This window comes from Equus quagga, chromosome 15 (assembly GCF_021613505.1).
Source record: "Equus quagga isolate Etosha38 chromosome 15, UCLA_HA_Equagga_1.0, whole genome shotgun sequence".
Taxonomy (NCBI): Eukaryota; Metazoa; Chordata; class Mammalia; order Perissodactyla; family Equidae; genus Equus; species Equus quagga.
The window spans coordinates 84,806,366-84,827,479 of NC_060281.1; the positions used below are offsets into that span (position 1 = coordinate 84,806,366).

Consider the following 21,114-nt stretch of genomic DNA (forward strand, 5'->3'; position numbering starts at 1 on the left):
AAGTTGCTTCTGTCCCTGCTGTTCCAATGGAACTTGAAAGGTCAAACCGAGAACACAAGAAGGGTGGAGCAGGAAAGGGGGAGCCAGAGCAGAGGAAGGGGCAGACGGCCTGAGCCAGCGGCACTGGTCGCCCCAGCCCGGAGCGCAGGTTGGCACGTGCATGCAGCTCCGAGAGACAGCACGTGCGCACCGAGCTCAGAGCGTGCCAGGGGTCTCGGGGGTAGGTGGGTCGAGGGGCTCACCTGACGACAGTTGCTACTTAAAGTAGTACTCACCATTCCAACCATATTTTTAACAGCCTTCGGCCAGCAGAATATAAGAAAAAGAAAGAAAAAGAGAGAGAAAGAAGAGAGTTTAGACTCAAGCACAGGTTGTTATGCAACACGAGCTGATCACTTTAGGAAGCGCCACACCAGGCCTGCAGCTCTGACCGGGAGGGGACAGGAGCAAGAGTCAGCAGGGACACACAGGAAAACAAACAGCCACACCCAGGCCAGATGCGCTCGGGGTCAGGTCAGCCAGGCCCTGCCCTTCCTTGCAAGGAGAGGAGCAGGCCAGGCCAGACTCGAGTGGGGAAGGGGCACAGCGGGCACGGATAGGCCACTCTTTAAACCAAAGTCTCTGGTTCTAGTGACTCAGGAAATGGCCACCATCCACCGGCTGCTGGGCGCAGCCCGGGACACCTCCCTGAGGCCGGGCAGAATATCAGGTGGAAAGTCTGTGTGCTGCCACCAAAAGCAAGAAATTAAGCAACTGGCTTTTTGGCCTCTCGGCCTTGCCCTGCAAATGTACTTCTTCCGTTTTGTAGAGCACAGGCTTCTAGCCCTCCTGGGTTCAGGGTGTTTTAATATGCAGCATTCTGGAAGTGTCTTCCTGACCCTGTTCAACAGATTAACACTTATTACAAAATGAGCAGGCACTCCACAAAGGGGCCAGATCACAAGCTACGTTCCAAATCTGGGCTGGAAACAACCCCAGCCAGCGGGAGGCTCCAGACACCACTCAGATTTTCAGAGGCTAATCCTAGATAGAGCAGCTTTATTTTCAATGGAAATAGTTCTGCTTAAAATGAAACCTACTGATAAACATCTAGTAACAATATATCTCATTTTTTAAAATTATTATACTCCAAGATGACCAGAGAAAACTGCTCTGTGCTTTTCAGGGGTTGCTCCGCCCTCCAGAAGCCCCCCACACTGCTGTCACCCTGGGGCTTGTCCAGACCTTCGCTGGACAGCAGGAAGATCAGAAGTCTGCAGCCAAGTTAGGGAGGACCTACGTGATGCTAAGACCCTCCAAATTCCTGAATTAGGTCTACATTCTCCTAAAAGGAAGCACACTGTTAAAAGCTGCCAGGCGGCAGGCATCTGGCATCAGTTGACGTGCTGTGCACCACTGTGGTTCAGTGGCTGCTCTGTTTCAGGTGGAGTTCATACTCTGGGTGAGAATAAGTCCTGGGACACCTGGAGCAGCTCTGGTGGGCTGGCCTAGGGAAGGGGGCTGTGACGCTAGTCAGTCAGCTGAAAAAGTTGGCAGGTGTGGATGACAAGGTGCAGGAGGCCACTGAAGGAAGAATTCAGGAAATGCCCTGAGACCACAGGTGACAGGGCCCCTTAATCTGAAGGCCCTAACGCTCTTGGGACTCAGCGCCCAGAGAGGACGCTGCAAGAACTTGCCCCTTCGTGTCCTGCACGTGCTGGGGAAGGCTGTTCTCTTACTCCCAACCCTCGCCTTTCCCTTCTAATCACAAAGGCTGAAAAGAGCAATGAGACCGCGTTACTTGCAGGTTCCGATTAAGGGCCCAACCCCCTCTGTCTTTGGCACAGCCCTTAGGCCTGGGCTCAGCCCACACCACTCAACTCACCCGGCTGATGAGCTGCTCGCCTGTCTCGGAAGCAGTGATGAGCTTGCAGAGGGCTTGGAGGGCAGGGTTGGGCAGACCTAAACCAAGAAGGGGGGGCAGGTGTTACCCAGAGGGGCTCTGCACCCACAGTCCTGCTGCCTTCCCAGGGGAAGAGCCTGAAACACTCAGCATTGGTGGCATTTTCAAAAGCTCAGAACAGCCAGACATGTGCATCCATATCTGACTTGGAAAAGGAGAGAATGATTTTGAGAAAGGCAGGTGGAGGCAGGGGCCAGTCCTGCCCCTCCTGCAACTGCACGGTCACTTTCCCAGGACCCCGTCTCAGTTGCCCAGGCAGCATCACCCCCCAGGAGAAGCACAAAGGGCAGCCCTGAGCATCTGCAGCCCGCTCTGCCCCAGGGTTGGCCACACGGCTGTCAGATCCGAAGCTGCTCAATAAATATTAATAGCGGCTCCTGTTTGCCCAACACTGCCTCATGTTACCCCAGGAGGAGGCAGAGCGAGGGCCGTGCCCGCTGGGGCAGACGTGGCCTTGCCACTACGATCACAAGACTGAGTCAAGAGCACTCGTTTCCTCCAAATCGGGAGAAGTCTGTGTGTGGGACTCTGCCCTTTCTTAGGACACTCTCTTGCTCCTCCCCAGCTACGCAATCCAGCATGCTCCTGAATACAGGGACCATGGTCACCCACTTCTCAGTGCATGCAGGCAGCCCGTCCCTCAGTGGCACAGCCCTGCCTGAGGCTCACCCAGGAGGGACTGGATGGTGCTGCTGCACTGCTGGAGCCGGTCACCCGGGTCAGAGGTTGGGAAGAAGACGGCCGCAGGCAGGCCGCTGGCCGGGGGGTCGAGCCGAAAGCCCACGGCGGTGAGGAGGGCCTGCCAGCCGGGGATGCCGCCCACTTTGTTCTCCACGCTCTGCTGGGACGTGTACATGGCGTTGCGCTGCCCATTCTGGATGCGCTGCAGGGACTTCTCCACCTGGAACGGTAAGGCGGAGTGAGGCACCACTCTGCTCAGGAGCTAGCCCCGGTTTCTCTCTGAGTGGCTTTCAGGGAACACAAAGCCCCACGTGTGAAGCCAGTGCAGGGCTAACTGCTGCCGCCCGGGCACCCAGGCTTGAGGACCATGACGCTGCAGCAATGGTCTGGCTTCTTGCAAGGGAGGGTACAAAGGGAAAGGATGTTACAATCAGAGCCAGCATGGGCTGGTGCGACTAGGAAGAATTCTGTCCCCTCCCCAACCCACTTCCTTCTGCTTTAGGCTCTTCTCCACAGACACGAAAGTGATTTGTCTGAAGACAAATCTGAGGTCAGGGGTCTGCCCCACACCATGGAACAGATCCCCGTTCCTAGGATAAACCCTCACTGCCCATCCACTTCACACAAACCAAGCGATGCCCAGCATGGGACCTTGGCTGGCAATGTCCTTCTTCCCCACACCTCCCACTTCTCCTTCATCCCACATCACTGGCCTCCAGAACCTATACCTCCCCCTCTATCATCAAGTTCCCCTCCCACCTTCTAGGGCCTAAACCGGTGCCTGGCACATGTAGGCTGAGTTCATCCAGCTAACTACTATGGGACTCTCCCCTGTGAGCATTCCACAGCACTTCTGACACCCCCTGGTCTTCCCCCAGCAGCTTCTGTCTCAGTCCATCCTGAGATATCACATGCCCTGGGCACATGGAGGGGCAGGAGAGTCATCCAAGATGTCACCTGAGACTTTTCGTACAGTGAAACCCTGGGATGCGGGGGACTGACATCACAAACGGGAGGAAATGAGCATTCCCGGGCAGGACAGACCAGCCAGCTGGCTGTCCATCAGGCTGGGCTGGAAGGACCTTGGAGAGACACTGCCCACTGGGGTCAAGGGGCACCCAGGGTAGTTAGAAGGAGGTAAGGGCTGGGGAACTTGACCCATGGCCCCTGAACTCATTCCAGAAGATGAAGCCAAGAAAGAAGAGAAAACCCTTAAATGTGCCTGAGGGACCTCAAGGCCAAATGGGGAGCAGCTGAGTGCTGGCTCTTGCTCCACGGCCTCGGGGGAGAAGAAAGCCACACGTGTGGGTAGAGGTGGCAGTTTGGCCACCTAAGAAGAGCAGCTGGGGGTGCAGCAAGGAAAAAGGGTGACTTTGGGGATGACAGGGGCCTGAGAAGGGCTTAGTGCCGAGCAGCTTAAAGGCTCTGTGTGGCTTCCGGGCACAGGTTAAGATTGGGGAGACAGGCGCACCGGCTCCCTGCGGACTGTCAGAGGGTTTCGGGTTACGGCATTCCTGCCTGTGCACACACTGATTTCCTCCATGGCTGAGAACACCTCCCTCAGGCAGACCCTAAGCTTAAGAAATGTTTGTGACTGATCTATCACCAGGAGGGCACTGAGCACCAGCACCGCAGGCCCAGGGGGCAGTCAGTTTGTCCCACAAGGGGACATGCCCTCCTGGACCCCAGGCCCCAGACTCTGAACTCCCCACTCAAAGCTCCCAGGGCCTGGGGAGAGCTCTTCCCTGGGCCTCCCTACGGAGCACGGACTGGGCCATGGCGTGCGCACCTCTGTGCTGCGAGGGGGCCATGGGGCAGCTGTTGGCATCGAGTTTGGAAAGAGCCTGGTGTGGCGCGGGCCCTGCCCCCGTGCGAGGCTGGTCTTTCTGGCAGAGCTCCAAGGAGGCGAACAGCTAAACTGCCTGAAGCGGCCTTCCAGGCTGTCCCTGTGGAAGTGCGGAACAAGCTTCGTCCCTGTTTCTTGGCTTGATTTGTAACTTGAAACGTGTGGACAGCGGCCTGGGGCCTCCATCTGTGCCCTGGCCCAGGCCCTGCAAGGTTGGGCTGGCCAAGGGCAGGGTCAGGCTTGGACTGTTTCCAGCTGCCGTTAGGAGAAGGCCAGTGTCATCTGATCATGAAGTACCATCTCTCAGCTACTGGGTCCCTGTGTGTGCCAGCTACTCACCTCTTCTCTAATCCTCACGATGACCTGGAAGAGTTCGTTCTATCCCCCCTTCCAGAGGAGGAAATTGAGGCGCAGAGAGCCCAGGCCCAGAAAGGGCTGTGGTGTGGGCCTCTGCTCCAGGCCACTCCTCAGTGCCCCCTCCTCGGGGTCTTGGCGAGGACGGCTGCAGCCATCTGCATGACACCACACATCATGCTCACCGCTCAGACCGACTGGCTCGACCCTTGGACACTGGGGAAGGACGTCTCCTCCACCTGCTCACTGATGCTAGTCCCTGGATGCTATGGAACCCCTCGACCTCCCCCCTCTCCTCGTGCACTTCACTTGCTCCCAGGAAGCCCGGCGAGGGGCTCCCGCGGCCCCCTTACCAGGTGCAGCAGCACTCGCAGGGCATCCCGTGCGCGCTCCGGGTGCTGTAGGATCTCTGTGAGGGCCTGGCCGATGAGCGACGAGGGGCTGTTCAGCTTCACATCACTCCCGATGAGCAGGAAGCCTGTGGAGAGCACGGAGGGCACCTCAGAGCCTGCCTCCCTTCCGCCGGGCAGCCGGGAGCCCGGCCCCGCTCCCAGCCCCGGCTGGCCTCTCTAGCTCGCTTACGCCTCAGCTACCCTGCCTGAAAGGGGCCTGCCCAGGACGGCCGCTCCCAGCAGACTGTGGGCCATCTAACTAGCCGGGGCAGCTGGGTGCCCTTTCGTCCCATCCCCCATAAGAATCGATGCTGTGCAACGGCTCAGAAGCAAAGCGCTGCTTGGGGGAGAGCTGCTCAGGAGAGCGCCTCTGCTCTCCTGCGGTGCTGTGAGTGAAGGCCAGAGGCTGTGTGGTCCCGGGCTGCCGGGCCACCACCCCCAGGAATGACCTGCCTGGATTTCCCTGAAATTCATCTGTCTGTCTGGAACATGCCCAGGGACAGAGGGGCAGGTGGGCTCGACTCCTCCTTGGGCCACAGACGAGGCGGCAGGAGGAGGTGCTCCTCCATCCTAAGGATGAGCAAAGGGCTGGGCTGGGGAAGCCCCACGCGGCCACCAGCCCTGACTTCCACCAGCAGGGCCTGGGGAGGCACGGATGAGCAGTCTCCTCGAGCCACCAAGCAACTGTAGGACCAACTTGCCCCCAAATAATGGAGGGACAGGGTTTTCCAGGAGAGTGAGTGAGCCGAGGCTAACAGGCCAACATCATCAAACGTCATTTTCCCCAGAACAAAGCTGTGACTTTTATATTATCTGTCTCTAAAACTAAACAAGGACAAAACACCACCTCTGTAAGCACATTGGCAAGACGGAGAGGGGGTCCTGCAGAGAGGGGCAGCCGGCCCTGCAGGGAACAAACAGCCAAGCCCAGGGGCCAGGTTCGCACACAGCCTGCAGCACATCCTGTGGGACCACGTGGGGCCCAGAGCCCCTTCTGACTGCCGGGAGCGGATGTGGAGCAGACAACCACCATGGGAACCCCCGACAGGGCCTCTGATTCCTGCGTGTCCTGACGGCAGAAGCAGTTTAGCAACACAGCCAGGCTAAACCTTCAGGATCTGCCCGCCCGTGTGGTGGCAGAATGAGGAGAAGGCTGTGAGGAGAGGTCGCCAAAGTGGAGGCCTGTTGGACCAACTGAATGTTTTTGAACCTTTTTGAAAAATGCTTCTGCTGTGTTGTGTTGGTGAAGTAAACAAGTGTTTCCGTTTCTCAACAGCCCGGCTCATCCAGCTGGCGCCCGCCACAGCGTGGGCGGCACCGCTTTGCGCTGGCTGGCCCCTGGGCCTGGGGTGCCACGGCTCTCCTTCAGGGGCCACCCACTTTTGGAAAATGATGCCAGCAATATCAGTGCATGGCAACCGGATTTATCTTGAGAGGAAGAGTAAAGTGGAAGCCGTTTTGTTCCAAATTTTTAAATATACACCTGGTATATTTTTTGCCACTGGAACACTAAAGTGGAAGTGTTTGGAATAGCATTTCTGGTGTTCCTGTTTCTCAAGGTTTCAGACGCTCTGCTTTATAGGTGGGTGCCGTCGTCCCAGCAGCGGTGGGCCTGCCCTTGGCTCTGGAGCGTTCAGGGACGTGTGGGGACGATCCTGAGCGAACACCTCAGGCTGCAGGCTCACAAGGCCGGCAGCAGACAGCCCGGCTGGCGCGAGGCCGGCTGGGGGAATGGCTTGGGGTTGGGTTAGGACTCTGTGGGTCGAGGCCCATCAGGGCGGGTCCACAGGTCATGACATGGAGCTGAGAGGCAGAGGCCCTCGCCCCCCTCCTGTGACCAGATGTCACAGGACACATTCTCCCTTCACTCCCAGACCCTCTGTGCCCCTGCCACAGGCCCACTCAGAGCACGCACTGCTGGCCCTCCAGAATGTGTGCCACCTCATGCGCCACTCCTCATGGATGGGCTTAGATGTGGACAGAGAGCTATCATCGGCACTGCCTCTGCCATCCCCGTTGTCACTGAGGACACCGAGCTTCAGAGAGGGTAAGTAACCTGTCTCAGGTCACACAGCCTGGACGTGGAGCTAGATCAAACCCAAGGCTTCTGATGATCGAATCTAGGGTCTCTCTACAACACTGCTCTCTTCAGGAGTCAGGATTTAACATGAGGGCATCATAGGACGGGGCATCCAGTGGATGCTAAGCTCGGGGGAGTTTTACATTCACACCCCGATGGCAAACTGCTCTGCTGCTCCCTGATCAAAAAGACCATTTTAATGCCATAGGAAGAAGAGACTGATTTGGCAGAAGGCAAGAGCCCGAGCAGACGAGGCTCTCTCCCTGAATCTTCCCATGCCGCCCTTCCCCAGTGTCCACCCAGGGGCTGTGAAGACCACCCTGAGGCCCACGGACAGAGGCGCCAGCTGGTGGCCGTGCTCCTACCTGCCCAGTTGGCGGGGTTCGAGAAGGCCTTGCTGCTCTGCACCACCTTCATGGCCTCCCCCAGGGCAGCACTGGCTTTCAGGCCGTTCAGCAGGGACGAGTAGAAGGCGTGGAGAAACATCTTGGAAGCAGCCACGGGCACAGGCCACAGAGACACAAGGACACACTGTGCGCCGGCAGCCAGGAAGGCCCGTGTCAGCGCGATGACCCCGTCGGCTGTGACTTTGCTGTTGGACTCCTGAGAGGAGCCAAGGACCACCAGCTTCACGGGAAGGCGCAGGCCCAGGACGTCAGCCGCTGTGAGCAGCAGCTCCTGCAGCGGCGGACAGTCGGAGATGCTCTCCCCATCACTCGCATCGTCCTGCACCCGCAGGGACTCGGGGATCGTGTAGGGGTGGCCGAAGGAGCTCTTGCTACTGGCAGGGTTACCATCCACGCTGGGTGTGAGCACCAAGGCCGACAGTTTCCAAGAGATATGGGTGGCAAAGTGGACGCACTCAGCTTGGGTCAGGGCACTCATGACCCTCTCTTTGGTGGCCACACTGCCCACCAAGGGCTGGCAGCCCAGCAGCTCGGACACCATGTAGGCTTCCTCCTCGGCTGATGGCATCGGCCCCCACAGCCACCTGTCCATCACTGCTGACGGGAGCTTGGGGTTGCCGATGACAGCTGCCATGGACGTGGAGCTGGAGTATGCGGGTGGGTTCTTCCTCAGGTGCGACTAGGAGGGGAGGAAAGACACGCAGACCACCTGTCAGACAGTGGCCAGGCTGCCCGGCAGTGGCTGGCTGGGCGGGGGGCTTCTCCAGAGCACAGGCCGGCCAGCTGTCTGGTCAGGGCCAGGTCTAGCCTGACTTCACCTGTTCTCCCAGTAACCTCGTTCACGCATTCTCAACACCCTGTTGACAGGAGTGCACTTCTCACTGAGAATCCCTCGTGCTATGACACGCTCTTGAAAATGACCAGAGCTGGATGGGAGGAAGCACCCTTCCTGTCTGCGAGGGCCTGGGAGGGCTGCATGAGGAGGCGCTGACGGGACGGAACGTGGAGGAGGCGAGGGGCTGTGGTGCCAGCCTGCCCCACGTCTCTCCCTCCCACAGACCTCCCTGAGTGCTCCTAGGGATGGGAAACCCACTCCTGGGGAGACAGGGCTTGCAGGGGAGACCATCTAAACTGTGCAAAAGCCAGTCACTCTCAGGGCAGACAGGGCAAACGACGTCCTCTGGAGGCATGACATACTGGAGGATGAGTTCCCTTCCGCCTTACGTGCTGCAGAATACAAACATCACTGGATCCTAACATCAGCATGAAGAAGTCTAACAGAGTTCTGATTTTCCCCACGATGCCTTTTGATGCTTTTTAGGAAAGATCAAGTATCACATTATTTCAAAATAACTTTTTGGTGCCTCTGCTTAGTGATGCCTTAAACTCGGGCGTCTGTCAGGAGACGGGACTCTGCCTTTCCCTGGCTGAGCTGGCAAACAGCCTGCTTACTGTTGTCATCAACATAAAGCTCCCTTAATGGGCACTTGCTGACCCCTGGTGCTCCTGCAGCAGGCCCTGTGTGCGGGACAGTGTCCAATGAGGCCAGCTCACTTTGCGTCTGAGTTTCACAGTGAACCATGGACACGAGAAAAACTCAGAGAACACTTTGAACTGATTCTGTCCCATAAGAAAGGTATGGTTCAGCAACAAAAACAGTCAAAACTAAGATCTCTAACACCTCATGAGGCAGAAACTGGCCCAGTTTGAGAACCATGCCAATGACAAGGTAAACAAGGGCCTGGTTCCCAAACCTCCTTCTCCACTGCAAAGAGGCCTGTCTGACCGAGCCCTCGGGGGTCTGAGGGGCCCTGGGAGCAGCTTCCACCTGCAGGTAACTTCAAGTTTGACAGCCGAGCAGTTCCTGCCCCTCTTGCGTCTGGGGCAGGTGCGGGTGCTGCTAGCGCAGTGCCAGGGGGGTGGGGACGTCGGGAGCCAGGACGGGGCAGGAGGAAGCCATGGTCTCAGGGTCTCTGAGCAAGTCTGGAGAAGAGGGAGAGGACTGAGGTTGCTCAAAAGGCTCTCTAATCAGATGGGCAGGGCCAAGGGTGGCTGGGGCTGAGACCCATGATTCTGCGGATGGCCACTGTCGCCTCTTCATTTTCGGATTTCTTCCTGTGCTGATGTTTTTGCTGAATGAGACTCAAGTCCCTGCCTGTTCCCTGCAAGCCGCTTCATTTGTTTGCAGTCCTTTTGCTGGCCTGTGGGACTCTTTTCCACTTGACGCTAATCTTATTTGTCCCACCCCTGCCTGTGGCCCCTCCGCTGGGCAGACTTGGCGCCCAGTCAGCGGTCAGCGTTAGGGTGGGATGAGCGTGGTGAAGGCTGTGCCACAGCGCCTCCCCAAGGGCTCTGCTTGACCATGGGCAACCAGCTTCCTCAGACACTCGGACTGGCCTCAAGCCTGACTTAGTGCCTCTGAGTGGCTCCCAACCCTGATGTCACAGTAAAGAAATTCAGACAGAAATGATGCAAATCATAGCTTCCTGAGGTAGCAAAGATTTGTCAGGGGTCAGGAGGGCTGTCCCCCCACCTTTGGACAGATCTACTCTAAGGTCATACTACCCAGCTGCAAACTGTAACATCAACCTTCTGAAGAGTTCCTGGCCAGAGAGACCGTGGCTCGAGGACCCGAGAGTAAGGCCCCACGAGCGTGCTGCGAGCCTTACCTTGGACTGCGGGCTGAGGGAGCGGAGGGAGGGGACGGCGATGAGGGCGAAGCGCTCGTAGAGGTACTCGTTGGAGGAGCTTCCCTTCAGGAGGGCGAAAGGGATGAGGTAGAGCTCCCCCTCCAGAACAAGGATCAGCTGCCGGTGCCGGCCGACGGGGCCGCTGGAGTGCATCAGGCCCTGCAGAGCAAGCACGGAGCACTGACGCAGGGCCCGACGGGACGGGGGCTTGCACATGCCAGGCCATCCTGAGCAGCGGACTGAAACATGCCCAGGAGGGACCAGGCAGATCCAAAGGGTCCGTGCGGGAGCATGGGTGATGGGGTGGGGTGCTGCCCACGGGAGCATCACCAAGTGGGGGCTTCTGCCTGCCTCACAGGCCCCAAGGAGGAGGTCAGAGGACAGTCTCTTCAAGTCTGCAGAGCAGGCAGGAGACCAGGGTCATGGCAGGGGATGTCCCACAAAGACAAGGACTGGCCCCAATAGATCCAGATGTTTCTATAGGAGGCAGGGAATTAATGCAAAGGGCAGTTGAATCAGAAAAGGCTTGCAAGTCACGGTGTGGCCCAAAGGACCAGGGTAGGGGACGCTGTGTGGCACAGGGACCCTAAGAGCAGTGCAGGAATGACTCCTCTCAAAACAAGCAGCAAGAACTCAACTGGAGTGGGATGTGCTGTCCATCTCAGTGCAAGCAGGCTAGAAAACCAGAGTGTGGACAGAAGGTTTGGGACCTGGTATGACATCCTCTGGAGGAGAAGGGCTCCTGATTCTGGGCCCTTCCGTGATCTCTGGGCCTCTGTGCTCCTCCTCTGAGGAGAGGATGGCCCCTTGTCCCTGGGCTCTGCAGGTGCTGTCCCCACCCACTCCCCCGGGGCTGTCAGGAGATCTAACACACTGATGTGACACCCACCACCCCGGAAAGGCCCTTCTCGAGGCCCTGAGGGAGGGTGCACGCAGACCCACAGCAGACAGACAGACACCTTCTCATTCCCGTTCTCATCTCTTTCCAAAGGAATTGTTGATGGAGACTAAGGCCATATGAATTTTGATAAAATAAGTAGGCAACGATTGTGAAAATGGGACTAGATGCAGGCTGAGTGTACACAGAGATGAAACAGAAGCTGCTGCTGGTACTCAAGGAGATGCTGCCCGGAGCCGCTCAGCTGACCCCGGCCGCTGGGAGCCTGCAGGGGGAGAAGGTCCCGGGTCTGACAGACCGTGTGCGAGCACCAGGGCCCGGGGTGCTGGCCCGGATCTGAGTCTCGGGGGGCAGTGCTGCCTCCATGGGAGAGTCCCAGTTAGGCTCTGCTCACCCTCACGCCGTCTGCCAACCAAGCGCAGTGCCCACCAGGGTGCTGCTGTGCTCGGAGGAGCGAATGTGCACGCCTAATCCGTCTGACGCACTGCTGTGGGCGCTTCGCTGAGGGTGGCAGACGGCACTCAGCTAACCCAAAGTGACAAGTGCCTGGCGGGACATTCAGTCTGTACAAACCCCCTGTGGCTTTCTTTTTTTAAAATTCTAGATGCATGTAAAAAAAGCAGAAATAAAAATTATTAAACCAATTTGCTTCTTGTTTGCTTTAAGAGCTATTTTCCCAGAAGGGATAAAAAAGTCTCTGTACAACCCAGGAAGGAGAAAGTAGGGTGTGTCACAGCAACCCCAATGCTGTCTGTGATGAGTTCTGGGCTGGCACAGGGCGGTGGGGAGGCCTAGGCACCCACAGCCCTGCTTCACTCCAGCTGTCAGCTCCTGGCCCACTTCCCCTCTGGGGGCTACCCTGAGGCCCCGCCTGACTCAGCAGGTGGAGGGGGCTCTGTGAGGCCGCTCTGGAGGTCAGCGCACCTGCCGCTGCACTGTGCCAAGCGGACCTGGAAGCTGGACCGGAGCGGCCGGGCTGAGGTGCCCTGACCTGAGTGATGGGTCAGCAGCTGTGACACTGATAACCGCTGGCTGCTCAGCGAGAGCCCTGCTGCCACATGGGGGCTTGGGCCACCTGCCATGTGCAAAACTGGCAGCATCATCAGCTGACCCAGGGTGGCCAGGCATTGTTTGAATGAGACACCAGCCCCATCCTTGCAGGTCCTCCCTGGACTCATGCTGCCGGGGCCCCAACCCCCAAAAATCTCTGTCAGGTGTTATCCCACAGGTCACTGATGTCACCAGGACACACACCACTCTCGGACAAGTCCCTGGTCATGACAGCACCTATTTCGCAGGCAATCAAGGAGTGCTGGGCAAGGCAAGAGGCGTAACCCTCAGGCTGGAAGCCGTTTAGAGAAAGAGTTCACTGGTCAAATGTCTTTGCAGGGCCTCTGCTAACTCTGCCCACCAGACCTTCTCATCCGGCACAAGCCTAAAGATGAGTGATCTCATGTCCTCGAAGACAGCTGGTGTCTTCTCTGACAAGTGATGTCTACTCTTTCTATGAGGCGTGGTCCTCTTATGTGGCCCGATTGTCAGAAGTCCTTCTCCCCGCCAGGCCTCGGCTTCTCCATCAGCCATTGCATGGTGTCTGTCATGTGCTTACTGTGGACTACAGAGAAGTCAGATAAGCCGGGACTCAGTCCCTGCTTGTGAGCTTACAATGATCTGCTCAGAAAAACAAAATGTACACAAGAAGCCCTTACGGAGTGAGACAGTATTCAATATAACAGCACCACAGAAGTCTAAAACGGCAGCTGCAGAGGGTGGGAGTGCCTACCTGGGACACGGGGCCAGACCCCGCCAGGAGGCTGCCCTGGCATGTGAGGGCTGGGGAAGGCCCGGCCTGGGCAGATGAGGCCCGTGGGATAAACAGAGGGCAAAGCTGGAGAGGAACACAGGAGCCAGACCGCAGAGGGCCCCCAGGTCAGGCAGGAAAGTGGGGCTCTTGTAGGCTGTAGGGACCTGCCATGTGTCCTCTGCTGAGGAACCTCCAACAAAGTGTTCAGAGGCAGCCTGCACCACAGGAGATGGGGCTGTGCACGATAATTCAGACAAGGAGACAGACGTCAAGAGAAGGGGACAAGGAGACTTGCCAAAACTGGGAGAAGAGTCACCTTAGTGGTGAGGAGAGAGAAAAGTCTCCGAAATTTCAGCCTGGGAGATTGGGAGACTCTTCTCTGCACTGCGCTTCCCAACTCATAGGTCTGGGTCCTCCCAGGACAGTGTCATGGATGGTACTGAGCTGGCCCCGAATAGGACCCCTGTGTGGGTGGCGTGGAAGGAGGCGGGTGACAGCAGACCGGCTTGTGAGCAGCCAGGTCACTTGGCAGACTGACAGCTCCAGGGAAAAGGCACTGGGAAAACTGACTGAACATGCTGGAAAAGATGTCCTGGAAAGTGTCTTCTGAATTCTGCCTCCAGGATATGCAAGCATTGCCCTTGTACTGAAAGATTAGCTATAATCCAATGTGAACTTGGAAACAGAAAATAAAGTGCTGTCTCTATCCAAATTACACATCATCTGTTAGATGAAAAGAGAGGATGATTCAAGGGAACTCTGCTCTGCGCCTCCGAGTGTCAGTCTAGAAAGGGTATTTGCTGGCTCCTTAGGTCCTGGGTTTGAAAGATAAAGGGCTCAGTCATCAGCCTGACACCTGCAACTAAGAGAGTCCAAACAACTCCAGCACAGACTCGGACCTCCTGACCTCTACCGTTTCTAGAAATGGATCCTTGAAGGAGAACAAGACAAGGAGGCCAGGTATGCCAAAGCCTGCCTCTTCCCCCAGGGGCACCCTTCACACTCGCCACTGCACCCGCCCCGCCCGTCCCAGGGTGAGTCCAGGCCACAAAGACACTGGAGTGCTCACTGCGGGCCAGGCCCGGGGATGGAGTGGGCAGAGACCGGCGCCCCAGCAGGCAGCGGAAGTGGCTAAAGCCCAGTGGTGCCCGTGGCTGAGAGAGTCATTCTTTAGATGGCGTGGGCGGTGGGCACCCTGGAGGTGGCTCCGGGCGACTGTTATCAGTTTCTAGCCTCTCAGCTCCCGAAGCCCAGTCACCACCTGCTCTGGCAATGGGCTGGAATCCTGCAGCCGGTTCTGTCATGTGAGCACGGTGCTGAGCTTCCTCAGTGGGGGCGCTGAGGGGCACTGCGGGGGGCAGGAGCCCTCCTGCCTTCCTAGGTCTGCAGTGTGTGTGAGGACATCCAGGGGAGCCCAGGGGTCCCTCTGTGACCTTGCAATCTCGACCTAGCGAGAACCTTCCCAGAGCCCACTCTGCACAGAAACCAGGCCCGTGCAGCCCACAGGTGCCTGGCCTCCCATCCCCCTGCCCTCACAGCTCATCGCCTGGCCTCCCACCCGCACTGGAGGGGGTCTGATGCTGTCCCGCAACTCTGGACCAGCTCTGGCCTGGCCAAACCAGTGAATGTCACTGCTCTCCAGGGGGCTGGACCCCACCTTCTCCAGTATTTGTCCTTTCTTGGGTATGCCCCCTCAGCCCAAGAGAACCACACAGAATTGCCTTCTATCTTAGAGTTACTCCTTTACCACGGGGAATAAGTCTTGATCTTCAACTTCCCCTGGTTAACCTACTGTGTGATCAGACCCAGACTCTGTCTAGTTGGGCTTGAAAGGATGGAGAGCTTTGTCCAGTGACCAGGAAGGGAAGGCACATTCCAGGGAGAGCCCTTTGCCTTGGGGTCTGGGTCATCCTGCTGTGTCGGAAGGACTTGGTGACCTGGAATTGCTAGATCGTGGGGTGCTTGGTGAGGGTTGGGTGTGGGGTGGTGGTTCTGAGCACGGCGACAAGACAGTCACCTCGCTGCACCTCAGTTTCCAAACCCACAGGACAGTGCTCAGTTCCATTACCTCACAGGCCTGCAGGCAAAGCCAGCTGCGGGAGTGTGTGGGGCACTGTGCCTGGCACCCAGAGGGTACTGGCATATACTGGTCACATGTAAATTCACAACTGTCTTCAGGTGCTCGAGATAAGCTGAACACGGGCCCTATTATTTACACTATTCTTTTCTCCTCCATCATTTTTCCAGTATACCTCATACCCCTTCCCTCTGGTGTTTATAAACATTCGTGTGGCTAAAACATAAATGACTTCTCTGGAGCATCCAGCTCCAGATTTTAGCCCAGGGACTAAGTGAGACCGATGTCACCACCAACCTTCTCATCCTCATGTCACCATCATGACATCATCCACAGCTATTTACTGAGTGTCCATGACACCTGACACCTGTAAAATCCACCACCAAGCAGTTACTCTAAAGTCAAATTTCTGGGTGTGCGGCTCTCCCAGGCAAGCCCGCAGATCCGGACACGGGCTTGGGTGCCGAGATCTGGTGTGATCACCATTTTGGTCAGAGGGGCTCTCCTGGATCTCCTCATGGGGACCAGGGGTCCTGAGCTGTTCAGAAGGCACCGGTATCAAATGTGATGCTGCATGTGTCCTGACTTCTGGCTTAAGAGGCATGTGCTCCCTGCACATCACCAGGGTTCAGAGGATCAGCCTGCACCCTCCTCGTGTGGGGTTTCATTTTCCTGGGAGGACGAAGGTGGTCTCTCAGAGTTTCACAGTATCACAGGCCAGAGGAATAAACATGCCCGCTCACCATGGGAGAGAGAGAAAACTCGTGGGTCTGTGAGCTTTTGGGCTGATTAGATTTGGGATGAGATGGATTTTACTGTCTACAACAAAGATTCCAGAAGTAAAAAACTGCTAGGAATCTGGATACTCCATAACTGTGTACAGGGTTCGGTTTTTTTCCCTGACACACATTTTTTTTTTTTTTTTTTTTTTGTGGAAGATTAGCCCCAACTACTACCAATCCTCTTCTTTTCGCTGAGGAAGACTGGCCTTGAGCTAACATCCATGCCCATCTTCCTCTACTTTATACGTGGGACATCTGCCACAGCATGGCTTTTGCCAAGTGGTGCCATCTCCGCACCTGGGATCTGAACCGGCGAACCCCGGGCCGGCGAGAATTGGAACGTGTGACCTTAACCGCTGCGCCACTGGGCCGGCCCCTGACACACATTTTTGATTGAGTGAATTGATCAAACAGAACTTTTTAAGGTAAAGGAATCTTTTCTGTGATGCTTCTGAGAAATCTTGGTATGATGGGTAGGTTATACAGTTTCAGCAAATATCACATACCTGTTGGAAATAACCCTCAAACCATGACTAAAATCTACCAAGATTGTAGACACTGTATTCCAACCAGAAATGCAAAAGTAAATCAAGCTGCTCAACTGTATGCTTTGGCCAACCAAATAAACCACTGGCTGGCCAGAAGGACCTAAGCAGGGGACGGGTAAGGAACTCAGGTGCTGGAGAAACATGACCAACGGTCAGCAAGAGCCAGAGGGGCCTGCCTTAGCCCCAGGTCCAACCTCAGCCGAATCAGTCACGGGTCTGCTCACGCTGCAGGGCTCTGTGCGGTGGGGGCCCTCGCTCTCTTGGCTGAGCTGGTAGAAACGAGCCCACACGCCCTCAACGGCAAGAGTGCCTCCTCTTACCCTGAACCTGCCCGGGGTAGGGCTGAGATGGCTGCTGTGGAACATCAGCTAGAATAGAGCCAGGACCCAGATGACTCTCACTCAACAGCACTGATCCAGGTGAGAACACCACTCACCTCGTGGGAACTCACGGATTAGCCAGGGTGTTCTCACCATCGGTTTCAGTGATACAGACAGCTTGCCAGTAATTGCCTCAATTTTTCCTTCTCCTAATCAGTTGTGGAAATGCTTGCTGTCCTTGGCTGACGTCTGTCCTCATTTGAATATTACTACAGATGTCTCAATCAGAAATCAATTAGCCAGCCTGGCGGCGGGGCTGCCAGCCCTGAGCATGCAGTCTCAAGGGCCTCCTCCTCTGCTCCACATTCTGGAGTGTGGGTCTGATTGCTTCTGTGGACAAACGTTGCTGGCTATCTCCAAACCCTCCGATCTACTGAGAAAACAGGCACCTGGAGGCTGTCTCAGCTCCTGGGGCAGCGGTTCTGGGGTGAGCTGGTTTATCATGCTGCTTGATTTGCCAAGCGTCCTTTTCCCTCAGAGCAGTAACTACGGTGATGACAGCCAAAGCCAGGCTCCTCGCGGCCAAGGTCTGGGCAGAGCCAGGCCCCGGGCTCACGTCCTTACATGATGGGTCTGGGCGAATTTCTGGAGCGCCCGCTGACCAACCTAACGACACGAACAGCAAGTTTTACTAAGTTTCTAGGGTCCTGAAACAGGTAACTCCACTTAGACAGGCAGCTTCATTAATCAAGAGTGGAGGTGGACAAGGGGTCCTTTTCTTTCTGATCAAAGTCATTCACTGTTGCCACCTGCCCTACATGCCCTACAACCTTGGTTTTTAAGACTGTAAATATAGGAAACAGGACATTTACATTAATGGAAATAATGAAAAGGATGACAGAGACTATAACTAGAATGAGTCCAAACTCCAAGGATCCTGAAAGTCCCCAAATCTGGACCTTTAAACAGTGGTTTGACCAAAGCCCAGGGAATTTCACGCTCGAAACCTGGTTCCTGGCTTTGGCTGAAAGCCGGCTGCAAGCCAAGGGAGTGGAGCAGGGCCTGAGAGGACGGGCGGCCTCGCCACAGCAGCCCTGCAGGCCCTCGGCGCAGCGGGGGCGGCCCCAGGACACCACTGCTGGCGCGTGGTTGTGTGTGTGCCCACTGCGAGGACGAGACAGGCCCAGGATCCATCTTTCACCACAAGCAGGGCAGGCCAGGCTCAGAGGCTTAGGTTACTATCCTTCACTCAAATTTGGTTAAAAGCAAATGCCAGGGACACAAACAGGGTCCCCTCCCCTTTCACACTGAATACTGGCAACTTTTCTCTCGTGACATTTTCTCCTTTGGGTATCAGACAGGACTTGATTTAATGTTTGATGATGGCTCATGTGCAGATGTAAGTGGGTCTTCCTCAAAGAGAACTGGACATGCTTGCCCCATCCTGACAGCAAAGGACAGCGTGGTTCCAGGAAAGAGCCATGACAGTGTTTCCCTTAAGCCAAATTAAATCAAATGCTGGTGCGAGCCTACGGTAAAATATTATTCTGTTCCACTTTTCATATTGTCTGACCTAGTCCCTTAGCAACAGGACTGCGGCTAAACAAAGGCAGTTGTTCAAATAATTATAAGCCCCATGTGAAGAGGCTAATCGTTTTAGTCTTGAAGTGTCAGTGATTCATAATCTTGGACTTTGGGTTTGGATTTGTATTTTCATTGGAAATGTGGAGAAGGGTCTGGCTCTGTCTGGCAGCTGACAGCGCTGGCAGAGGGCTGACAGTGCTGTGTCGCCCTCCAGTGGCCTCTGGAGCAAGCTGTGCTTGCCTTGGGAAGTGGGAGGATGGTCCAGGCCGCCTCCTCCACCAGGCAGCCGTCTGCTCCACCTGGGCACACGCGTGAGCAGCAGTCGCGGGCTGCTGCCTGCTTCTCAGCCTCCGCCTCCGGGCCCAGGACAGCGCGTGCCGAGCACATGCCGATAAACACTCGTTGAACGAACAGGTGAAACGGGATGGAAGGGACTCCTGATTAGATGCCACTTTTTCAGATAAGTGTTTTTACTGAAACCCAGCGGATCACCTTGGTTAGCCAAGGAAAAGCTCTTGCTCTGATCTGTTGCTTTAATGGCCTTTGGAAGGTTTCACTCTGCATCTCATTTAGGCAGCCAAACTCCTTCACTGTGTTCAAACACCTCCATCATAAAGAGAACAGTTTTAAACATCAGGAACTAAGGATATGCTTTCGAACTAAGTGCCTCACTTTGAGATTAGACCACCCCTGAAGGTGAGTGCACGGGGCTGCTACGTGAGTTCATACAGTGGAGCTTCTGAAGGCAGACGGGACACTGCAGCCTTCAGGACACCGTCACATGTCTGCGGCAGGGCTTTTCCATTCCTTAGTTAACTTTACAAAGGCATGATTTCAATCACTGTTCCATCTCGTCTAAGGCTCGAGTCCATAAATCTTGCCCTTCCTAGCACGCCTAGAGGAACACAGATGTCCAGACACGAGCTACCACTAATCCCATTGGTATATTTTTATTCTTTAAATCACAGGGGAAAGACCTCAGGGAGAAAAACTGTCTAAAAAAGACACAGTTCAGCTTTTATAAACTCATAGAATCCCCTTTAAGGGTGATGAGTGGTGCTGAAGCAGCTTCTCTTCTAGGTAGAAACACTCCTACAGATGGAGTGGGGGGCCGCCTCTCCCTGCTCCCAGCTTCCTCTTTGCACTGCTCTCCACCTAGAGGATTTCTGCCTGATGACACAGCCTCCTCCCAGCCAGTGGGGCAGCATCAGCCAGGGAAACAATGCTGAGGCGTGGGTCCTCTGCGGGCATGTCGGCTGGCCTCGTGATCCTACCCCGAAAGAAGCCAGAAACCTGGCACCATGCTGGCTGGCAGGATCGGGAGGTGAGGGGGAGTTGCTCGCCAGATTCAGTGCTGCTCAAGAGTGTGCCCAGCCCCTTCCTTCTGCTTCAAAACCTCTCAGAAAGTTCCCAGGTGCCACACAAAAGGGGCTGCAGAAAATCCATTAGCTGCTTTCTGCCTTGAGTCTTCTGCTTTCTATGCCAAACTAGACTCAAAAAGAAAATGCAGCTTTGGACCACGTACCATGCCATAAACTCTACTGAGTGCCAACATGTTCCAAACCCTGTGTCAGGTGGTAGGGACATACGGATAAGGAACTGCCCTGCCCCCGGGAGTGTGAGGTGGGCAGCAAGGGAGAGAACAAGACGCACGCCAAGAGGTAAGTCTTGAGCTCAGTCAAGGATCGGGCGCCACGAAAGACGCCAGGGACACACGGGGCCCGGCAGCAGGGAGGGGCATGAAGGGGCAGGGCAGTGGGGAGAAGAGGGCAAGGAAGAATTCAAAGAGGAGGGGACACTGGAGCTGAGCCAGAGAGAGGAGAGGAGCTTGCCGGCTCCTGATGACCTGAGCCTCCGAATGCCACACTGGGGTCACAGCCAGTCTCCATCTTTGCCTTCGGCTCTCCACTCCCTCCCCACCTTTCCACCAGCCAATGTGACACTCATGGAGCAAGTAATCTGGGATCTGAATGCAAAAGAGGGAAATGCAAAGGGAGTCAGGAGGCCCAAATGAGTGGAAGAATGGAGGGTCCAAATAGCCTTCAGAGGAGCCAGAGGATCACTGTGAAATGCAGAGCTCAGGGCAAGAGCAGGGGCTGGTGGTGAGTCACTGAAAGAGACTGCATGATGGGTGATGGCAGCAAAGAAAACTTGAAAAATCAGCCTAAGGGTTTAGGTGTGTATTTCTTGCCTGAGATTCGGCATGTAAACCAGGCTGCGTTATTACGGCATCTGAGACGCTCCGAGCTGGAGTGCTCTCTGCAGTCTCGGTCCTCATTAAAAGGAGGACGCCGAGAGCATAACAATCCTGAGAAGGAGGGGACGGCTGAGCGCATGGCAGGGAAGGAGAGGCTGGGCCTCTGTGCTGACAGGACCGGAGGCCTGGGCAAGGGAAGGCTCAGCGGGGTGGTGGCAGGTATCTGGGCACAGCAGCCACCGCTCACCAGGTGTGCACTCGCTGCTGCCACTGCCCTGCGTGCTTTTCACATTCATCTCATCCCTCCCTGCTCTACCCCGACACGCTTGGTGGCATCATCCTCATTTTCCACTGAGGACCCAGGTACTCAAGGAGGAGAAGGAAGCAGCTTGGTCAAGGTCACCCAGCCAGGAACGGGCAGTGCCAGGTGCAGGTTCAGCCTGCAGGCTCCCTTACATGGGAAAGGCTCTGTGCTCCCCCCCGCATCTCCCCGAGTGAGGGAAGTCCAGAGG

The 21,114-nt window shown here is 56.1% G+C and overlaps 1 protein-coding gene across 4 annotated transcripts in view; it reads right to left on the minus strand.

Moving 5' to 3' along the window:
• Positions 1–21,114, minus strand: part of TTC28 (tetratricopeptide repeat domain 28) — a 604,528-nt gene that overhangs the window by 10,407 nt on the left and 573,007 nt on the right. For 3 of the 4 annotated variants that reach the window (XM_046640181.1, XM_046640184.1, XM_046640185.1), the window contains 6 exons: positions 10,372–10,551; positions 7,661–8,381; positions 5,177–5,301; positions 2,612–2,843; positions 1,865–1,941; positions 276–299 (listed from right to left, as the gene is read on the minus strand). In XM_046640181.1, the coding sequence (XP_046496137.1) occupies positions 276–299; positions 1,865–1,941; positions 2,612–2,843; positions 5,177–5,301; positions 7,661–8,381; positions 10,372–10,551 (1,359 nt within the window). The remainder of the gene's footprint in view (positions 1–275; positions 300–1,864; positions 1,942–2,611; positions 2,844–5,176; positions 5,302–7,660; positions 8,382–10,371; positions 10,552–21,114) is intronic. The other variant, XM_046640182.1, reaches the window with a different exon arrangement.